The sequence below is a fragment of the Charadrius vociferus genome, unplaced genomic scaffold (genome assembly GCF_000708025.1).
Source record: "Charadrius vociferus isolate BGI_N301 unplaced genomic scaffold, ASM70802v2 scaffold186, whole genome shotgun sequence".
In the NCBI taxonomy this organism is placed as follows: Eukaryota; Metazoa; Chordata; class Aves; order Charadriiformes; family Charadriidae; genus Charadrius; species Charadrius vociferus.
Window position 1 is genome coordinate 1,908,402 of NW_009648793.1, and position 9,670 is coordinate 1,918,071.

General features: G+C 40.8%; 1 protein-coding gene across 1 annotated transcript; it reads left to right on the top strand.

The window, feature by feature from the left end:
• Positions 1-6,564: 6,564 nt before the first annotated feature.
• LOC104288069 (chromosome unknown open reading frame, human C4orf19) lies at positions 6,565-8,593 on the top strand. The gene is made up of 2 exons (XM_009886813.1): positions 6,565-6,596; positions 7,639-8,593. The coding sequence occupies exons 1-2, from the start codon at positions 6,565-6,567 to the stop codon at positions 8,591-8,593; spliced, it is 987 nt and encodes a 328-aa protein (XP_009885115.1).
• The last annotated feature ends 1,077 nt before the right edge of the window (positions 8,594-9,670 follow it).

Consider the following 9,670-nt stretch of genomic DNA (forward strand, 5'->3'; position numbering starts at 1 on the left):
CTCTCTCTGGAGGCCCTCTGGCCTCATAGTAGTGACTAAGGTCGGGAAAAAAAAACCCACAAGATTTGAAGCGTTCTCTCTATTTTAAGCAAAGTGAAATAATTCTTACAGATTATATTCATCCAATAGTAGTGATTAGCCTGCACAGTGCATGGCTAATGAAGTTATGTTCCTGCTTTTTCTTCCTTTACCACCTTTTCCCCGTTATCCTCTCTCTACTACAGATTTTTTTCTACTGTATGTTTACTAGTTTTCTAAGTTTCTAAATATAGTTGTTCTTCTCAGCTCTACCATCTGTCCTACAATCTTTCCATGCTTCTTTTATATTATCTGTCATCCAGATCAATTGTTCCTCTGCCTCCACCCCTCAGTAACACATTTCACTTCCCTCCTCCAGCCTAGACACACCTGACCCGTTCTCAGACCTTGGCACATGCTGAGGACAGCCTCTGAAATCTTCTGAGAAGTGTGAATGCCTACTCAGCACAGAAGGCAAACCGCACCTCCCACTAGGAGAAGCTTGCCAAGTGCTAGAGCTCTCTAAGGTTATTCCTACTCAAAATTCTTCATATTCCCTCTGTACATATTTCTCTGCAGACAGTTTCTCTTCTCACATTTGCTTTTGTGAGTATGTCTCCTAGCTGGTTAACATTTGGCATCTATATGAGACCTTGCTAGCAAAAAAACCCCACCAAGTAAATTGTGTTTGTGTTAGCAATGTGGCAGCCAGGCTTAGTTTTGGTGAGCGGCAGTTTGCATCCACTGCAAAGAGACTGGTAGCTCAGGCCGGTACCCTGACAATGGGCAGGTTTCACTGAGGAGTGCAAAGCACAGCAGACTGACGGGGCAGACACCAGCAGGATCTAGACTGAAATGTGCCTCTACTGGAAAAAGTGAGCAGGAAGAGGTGCCCCAGGCCCCTGGGAGTTGCATCATTCAGGCTTAGCAGCCCAGGCGCAGCAGATCTTTCCACAGATGGAAAAAAACCCACCTTACTTTGTAATCTAGAGTGGGACAGGATGGAGGAGAGCGAAAAGCCAAAAAACCAGCAAAAGCTCATAAAGCAGCAGGGTGTGGGGGAGGAAAACCCCCCCAAACCGAAACAATTGGTTTTAAAAAAAATGACTCGAATTAGAAGTTACCGAGCCAAAGTTTATCAATTTGAGACCTACTAGAAAAGCTATTTTAATATGCTCTCCCCTCACCTTTCTGCCTCTGCTCTTGGAGGAGTTTTAGGAAATAAAATTAAAAAAAAAAAAAAGAGACAGTGGAAAAAAGACACCATAAACAAAAATAAGATTTGCCTTTTTCTGTTTCTATGTAAACTTCCAGGAATATTGAGAAAGGCTGTCAAACTATTTTTATTTCTCCAATATATTTCTCCTTCCCTTTTCCTGGCATTATCTTTCGTTTGCCTTTTGTTTATTCATAACACAGCTACAGTTTAAATAGACAATAGAAGCTATGTTATTACATAATTTAAAATCAGATACGTTGTGTTTCTCAAATCTGATAAAGCAAAGCAGACTTCTCTTAAAGCACATTGTGACTTGTAATGCAAGGTTACGTTGCTGGAGTCAAATACTATTCTTGTTATCCTCAGCAACGTCTCACACTTGAAGTCCCATTTCATTCTCTTCTCAGGTGTCACCATAAAAATATTTAACAGCCTCCCCTTTTTCAGCATTTGTTTTATTGATGGGATTGGTGTTTGCTCTCCTCAAATCAAGTCTACTTACTACCTCTTTAATAACCATAGCAGGATTTTTTCCTCAATTGATTTTAAAATAGTTGCTCTTCTGTATCATTTTCTTTTAAAGGAAGTCACTCTTTCATAACATCAGGTCTTCCTAGTCTCTCTGTGAACACTCATTTAATACATTGCAAGGACATTATACCTAGACTATTTTTTGCACTGTAACTAAAGGTCTGCTGGGGTGGCTGGGGGAAACACACACAGAGTTGGGCCTCTTCCACCTCTTTCACTGAAGAAAAGTATCATAACTGTAACTGAAGCAAGCACTGACACTGAATATGCAAACCACAAGGCTATCCTACTGTCATGCTGCAAGAATCTGATTATTTTGTAGAAACTGGTACAAGCTCAACCTCAGGGGCAAACTTTAGAAGATTCAGCAGCTACTCAAAGCTGGAAAGTGAAAGTTCAAAATTAAGCAAAGTAAAAAAAGTTAATTCTAGGCCCCCCTCATTCCTCTCACCTGAACAGCTCCATCTGCCTCCTGTAAATGCTCCAAATGTTCCAGTGCATGTCTGAAAAAAAAAAAAAACCAAAAAACTTTAATTAATATCTTAGTAGAGCTTTAATGCCAGATGATATATTAGTGACTGCATAATACCAAGTGACAGAAATTTACAGGCCTTCAGACATTTCATGATTGAGCAAGAATGTTGTCTAGGATTAAGGGCAGTTTGATCTGAATTCTGAAGATCTAAATATTAAGGCCAAGCATTTTAATACCACTTTAGGCAGGCAGCCTTTTTTTGAGGGAGGGAAACTAGTTTTCTGCAAGGGAGCATTCCACATCATGTCATGTTCATCTGAAATTATCTGATCAATTTAGCAGCACGGAATATCTAACAGAATAAACATCTTATAAAAAGGCAAAAAATAGTTTTAACATAAAAAGATGCCATGTTTCTAAACTCAGAATAAGATAACATATCAATATTCATTGCTTGAGCTCTCTAACTTTTTTTTGTTGCAAGTCTGTAGCACGTGCTTGACTCAAACTGCTCCAGACAGGAGCTTATTAATTCTACTTATCCATTAATGGAACTACAAACATCATAGAATACAAAAGCCTTTAGACCAAGGTACCTAAAACAAGATAAGCAGAATTAAAACATGCCTTTTCATGCTATAAAAGCAATTTGTTCCCCAGAATTATTTTCCAACTTGACTTGAAAGATTATTATACATATGGAAAAGTGCAAGGGAAAAAACCAACCCAAAAACATACCACTGTTCAGACAGTGACATTGTAAAACCATATTCCTATTTCAGGAATATGAAATACTTTATAAGATAAGATAAAATATTTTCCATATGTAATAGTTTATTCATGCCAGAGGACAGATCCAGTTGTAACTAATCAGTGGAAAAGCTTAACGCAGTAGCTGCAGAGATAATTTGAACAGTTACTGTAGGAAAAAAAAAACCACAAAACAACCAACAACAACCATGGAAGTAGTTCCGAGGAAAACAACACCAATTTCCATTTATAATTGCCTTCTATGACAACCACAAGCGTATTTGCAACAGAATAAAGGACAGCAATTAGCACTTCCCCATGGTTAAAACATAAGAGCAAGATTTTGTGACTTAAAAATCACAAAAAAAAAAAATAATAAAAGCACTGAGTGGGAAATTTGTCAGATAAAAGTTTAAACAGAAGCAGCCTGGGGTGAAGTGCCCACACCCAGCTAGAAGCAGTATCTGTTCTCAGAACTGGTCTGCGTACAAACCAGGACTGGTTTCACCAAACCTATTTTAAAGCCAAGCCAAACACGGTGTGGGCACGTCAGTGGGCTCACATAGCAGTGACAGCATATTAAGTTATCATGTTTAGCAGAGCTGAAATAATATTTGTATATTCTTAGCCTATGGCAAGCATGAGGGATGGTAAGAGTCTGTAGAGAAAGAGGCTTAACATAAGCCAAGCCTTTCCCCTGAACAGAGATCACATGGTGACCTATCTAACATGTGGTGACCTGCCAGCCGCTGAGACTTGAAGGTTGAGTCTATCAACAGCTGGTCAACTTTATGCAGTTTTTGTTCTTCCAGTTTAGCAGCAGATTTAAGTGAAAACTAAAGATGTCAGTCAAATCAAAAATTGTGTCCACATAGGGCTTAGCTCAACTGAATTAGCTTCAAATCAGCCTTAACCTAAGGAAGGGCTATAGCTTTTAAGGTGATCAAAGCAAATTGTATTAAGAATTCTTTTTTGACTGGAAAAGATGGCTATGCCAGCCAATTCAAACAAGCCCCATATCTAGTCAAACCTGTCCAAATGCCTTTGTACTGTAGAGCAACTGCACATAAGGAGGGTCAGCACAAGTGACCACCTCACCGCTTATTGCATCCTCTTCAGATGAAAAAATCAGAATTCCTGCTATGATGTTATCAAGGGGTGGGGGACAATGACACGCAGCATGAGATGAGCAAAAATGTGGAAGAGAATGCATTCAAGGAAGAGAGAGAAGCAGCACCAAAACAGAGGAAGCAAAGCAGGTGGCTTGCAAGCCATCCCAACAGGCACCAAGCTACAGCAAGCTGGCTACTCCTGACAGAAGTTTCTACTCCAAAACAGTTCACATGAAGACAAAGACAAAAATCATAGGTAGGAGCAGCTATACCCCAGCTAAAACCAGCTGCTGAATCACTGCAGGCCCTTGGAGGCTCCAGGAATGAGGGGCTTGACATCAGGCATTTTGTTCAGTCCTAACACCAGAGGAAGTCAGATTTGGGGTGGGGGGGCGGAGAAGTGAGACAATTGTCCCATACAACAGAGTTTTGATTGTAATTTCTGCTAGCATAATAACTGGTGTGCAGGTCAGGCCATGCCTGGTAAGAATAAATCAGTACTACTTTCTTTTTGTGTTTTGTAAATAAATCACTCTCGAAAATACCCTGACCTTGCATCATCAATTTCTGTTTTATGGGAAGTGAGCTGTTGTCCTTAGGCAATGGCAGAACTACGTGAGGTTGTAGAACACCTCAAGAGAAATAGAAAGAGCCTGAATAGCGATGGACAGAACATATTAACAACCTGTCCTGACTTGATTAACTTGAAATAAGATAGCCCCAACCCATAAAGAATAATGGGATGTTCAGATCTGTACCTTCACTTCAGGTTCAGAACATAAAAGTTCTCAAAGGGCCAAATTAGCAAATTACTTCTTCCCATAATAAAAGACTTTGGCATATGAGCCATGTAATAGATAACTTTTAGCATCTCACTGGGTCAGGCAATGACGCACATACACAGAAAGCTTGCAATATACAGAGGTGTAGCAAAACGCAACCACTCTGCTAGTTCCTCATGGTTTAACCCCAGCCAGCAACTCAGACCACGCAGCTGCTCGCTCGCTCACTCCCCCTCTGCCCTGCCCCCAGTAGGGTAGGGCGAAGAGGGAGAAAAGCAGGGGAAAGGGAAAAAAACTCCTGGGTCGAGATAAAGACAGTTTAATAGAACAATTACAGAAGAGGAAAACAACAACGGTAAAGGAATATACAAAATAAAGTGATACAACACAAGTAGCTCTCACCACTCAATGATCTATTGCCCAGCCCATCCTGAACAGTGATCCCGGATTCCTGCCCCCCCCGGCCAACCCCCATTTATATACTGAGCATGATGTCTATGGTATGGAATATTCCTTTGGTCAGATTTTCCTGTCTATGCTCTCTCTCAGCTTCTATGGGAAGCTGAAAAAGTCCTTGACTAGTGTAAACATTACTCAGCAAGAACTAAAACAATGTGTTATTGACATTATTCTCCTACTAAATCTAAAACTCTGCCGCTACTAGAAAGAAAATTCACTCTATCCCAGCTGAAAGCAAGACGCAGCTCTAGTCAAACCCTGAAGAACTTAGTGTAGCAAAATGCAGGTGCAAGACACTGCATATAATAAAGTGCTAGTCCCAGCAAAATGTCTGTGTCTAAGATATTTTCACAAAAATGTCACCTCAGTGCTCAGTAGCTGTCACCGAGCCAACTGAGTGGGGACAGGAATTATTAGGAAAGACTGAATCTGTAGTTCCCCACACCTTGAGAACTCTGCGTTTGTGGTTCCCACACCTCATCTAAGAATGTTGAAATGCAAAAGACCCAGAGAATCACCACAAGGACAATCCATAGGCATGAAACAATGTCAGTATAGGTAATATTAAAAAGATAAGGATTCTTCAGATGGCATATCAAAACTGAAGGGGGAGTACAGGACCTGTACTACAGCAACAATAGGACATGATGCTCATCGTCTGCTCTAAAACAAGAACTAGAAGGCATCAAATACTGCTAGTAAGAACCAGGTTCAACTCAACTAGAAGCAGGTGCTTCTTCACACAGGTAAGGCTGGGCTGTGAAACTCCCAATGAAAGGATGCTGTAGATGCTAGCAGTTTACTGGAGTTCAGAAAACAACAGGACAAATTCATGGAAGAAAAGTCCATCAATAGCTGCCAAATAAAAAATCAAAATAAAAAAAATACACACCAAAAAAAAACCCAGCACTACTCTGACTCCAAATCATAAAATTGCGTAGGAAAATATTCTGAGAGAACGCCACTACCTGTTTAAGAACTCTTCCCTAGATTTTTCCCCAACTAAAGGCCGCTGTTGATGCAAGATAGCAACTTAGAAAGACCTTGAACTACTGCATCCATTCTTGTGTAGACATCTTTCTTTTTAGCTAACAAAACCCTTCTAAACATGAGCATCATTTTCAATGCAATTGCCCATACATTAATTTCATAATGCTTCACTCATTTCCCCTCTCCCTTGCCTTCCCTCTCTCTCTTTTCAGATTAAAGAAAATCCAGATGGGGTGCAGGTGCTGCAAAATGATACAAAGGTACAACAGAACAAGAGTTCCTTAGAGTGAATAAAACAAATGCACTAAAGCATGTGTCTGTGCTTCCCTAGAGCTGTTGCTTAAATTAAGCCTATTTACAAGCTTGGAGTTTTCCTGAAGTTTACAGGTTCTTTAAAGTCATTCCAGAGCACAGGCATTCTGATTTCCTGTGAATGTCCTTTTGATTTATTGCAAGTGAAGTCCATTTCTGTAATTCCTGTCCCACATAATAATTGTGTGGCATTGGACTTTTTCCTCATTTCCTCAGTTAGTAGAACGAGGAGCACAGACTTTGTCAGATCCTCCCTCTCCTCCTAAGCAATGAAAATGATCCTTGCTTCCATCATAGCTTTTGAATTTAGTTAGTTGTGGGGACAATTCCCACATTAAAAGTCTTCCTGGAGAGGGAGACTAGCTAGTTTTAGAAAGACACGGTTACTGCTTCACTCGGGCACATCTCTAGAACAGGTAAGGAAGTGGGAAAGAAAACTGGTGCTAGGAGAGAAAGAGGGGAGATAAAAAAAAAGAGACAGACTCTGGAAGAAATAAGTCAAGGAAAAGTTAGGAGTGAGAGGAAAAATTAAGTAAGAAAGGAAAAAGACGGTGACAAAAATAAAATAAAATTAAAAAAAAAAGGACAATGAGATAAGATTTGAAAAGGAGAACACCAGAAAAAAAAAAAGGGAGATATTTTAGTAACTACATAAGGACATATTAACTTGTGTGATGACTATTCATTGGCTAACAAACCCCTCAGAGAAAATAAAAAATAAAGCTGGAAACATGCAATAACCAGCACAAGGTTCTCCTTATGCTCCTAGTGAATCTCAGTACAGGGGTTAGTTAGTGTCAGCCCCACGAGACAGCATCCCACAGCACAGTTCAGCATTTCCATTCAAGTTTAGCTCATTCTCAACACCCCAGGTAAAGTTTAGTGCCACCAGTTCCTCAAGATCTCCAGTTTAAACAATTAAGCTTAATTCTTTTTCTAATTATATTAACCACGTAATTAACATTTCCTCTACGTTTTTCCTTACTCCAGCTATATTTTTGATCCAGAAGAAGTACAATCACCTGGATGTATTCCTGAAGTAAACAGCTACAAACACAATGAGCAAGGCAGCAATAAATCCAAATTCAAAGAGAACAGTGAAATCCAAGAACACAAAAATGAACTCCAGAAAGATGAGCTAAACAGAACAGAAAATAAAAATCAGGTAAACAGCACAAAAGAAACTCTCTGGAACCACGGAGGCAATGATTTTCAAGAGGATGGTGTTGTGAAATGCGTTGCAAAGCTTGATGTTGCAGTCAACGGTGGCAACTCCTGTGCTGGAGTGCGCGCCATGCTCAATCCCAACACAAAGCCAGTGAAAGAAGCCAGTGATCAGGGAACACGCAGACAGTCAGCAGAGTCTTCTTCAGCCAGCATCAGAGACTTTTACACCAAACCAAATAGGTCTGGCCAAGAACTTGACCTAGAGGCAGGCAGACAGAGGAAGGCAGCCTGCAATGAGCCAAACAGTATTCAAGATGGGAACTCCCAGTCGGCAGAAGATAGCATCTTTCTCAAAGGAAGTACAATATTGGAGACACAAAACAATGCCATACAACTGCCAGATATTGATTATCCCCAAAATGTCAATCAAACCAGGAACTATGGTGAAAAAGATAGTTTTTCAGTCCATTGTGCATATTCAGACAAAACCACTGGGCCTTCACCAACAGAGGACCAGGACCTTTCTGTAACTCTGCCTTCGCCTATGAAGGAAAGCAGTATTGAACCTTTTAAAACTGACTCCCTAAGTTTGAGTGAGGGCATTCCTGGTGGTATAACTGCTGTGGCTGTTACCAAAGTAGTACAGGCACCCACACACCCCAACCACACAGACATCAATGGAGAAACTGAGGAGGAAGATGCAGAAGTGGCAGCAGCTCTGGCTGCACTGGAAGCTGCAACTGCGGGGGAAGACCTGGAAGATGACGATGAGTACTAGATGAAGGTTTCTTTCTAATACACTGGGTAAGATCCAGATTATGGATCTGGATCTATATGAACACATGTACAGCACATGTGGACAGCTGTTATGAACAGCATATATAAAAGGAGTTGGGACTAAACCTCTGTCCCTTCAGCTGTTTTATACAGCCTTTTAATTTCTGCTGCCTGAGGTACAGAAGTGCTCCCTTGGCTGATGGTAATACTAACACTCTTCTCTATGGGACCAACCTGGAGGGCACAGCATCATTTCTTCCACACAGGATATTTTGATGTATACCCACCATACCTGGACTCATGCAAACATTTCCTTTGGTTTTGACCCTCAAGAGGGTCTGCACACACTGCATGTTCCAGGTTCAGAAAACTTCCATTATTTAAAACAGAACTATAGAAGCCATGGAGTTAGAAACCACAGATTTTCATAATGTTAGCATGAAAAAATAAAACTGACTCAAAGTCCTATGATCTAACGAAGTATGACATAAGGAAGGCAGCTTGGCTTGCACTTCACTGCGATTACAATTCCATTCCAGGTTAAGCCTAAATCTGTGCATCTACACCTAGCATTAGGATGATAACCTTCTCTCCTCCCTTACAACTCCCCTGGACTTTGTTCGATACCCCGAGTGACCTGCTTCAGTTCATTAAAACAGCAGAAGCCCTGCCAAATCCAAGACAGTAGGTAACTTCCTGTTGGTCTAATGAGCTGAAGTAGCTCACGTAAGAATTGCACGCACACTATTAGAAGTGTTGGAGAGGGATCAAAACTCAGTCCTACCAGTTTGGATAGGCTAAAACTGTTGTGAATCTACAGCCTGAGACTTCTCAACTCTGCTAAGTTCTCCAGGCACACGTCATTTGTCTTAACAATTCAGTTTGCAAACAGATTGCATCTCAGACTTCCCCAGCAAGGCACGCTTTGTTTATCTACAAACAGCAAGAGCCAGCATGGACCCACCCCTGGCTCTGCTGCAGTCCTTCAACTTAGAGCAGGAAAGGGATCGAGCTTCCAAGTTGAATTAAATGTAAGATCTGAAAATATCAGAGCTGCCTTCCCAGAGTGTTTACCCTT

Coding starts and splice junctions, on each gene's coding strand:
- LOC104288069 (XM_009886813.1), top strand. CDS start 6,565: ATGGGGTGCAGGTGCTGCAAAATGATACAAAG. Junction 6,597..7,638: donor TGCTGCAAAATGATACAAAG/GTACAACAGAAC, acceptor TCCTTACTCCAG/CTATATTTTTGATCCAGAAG.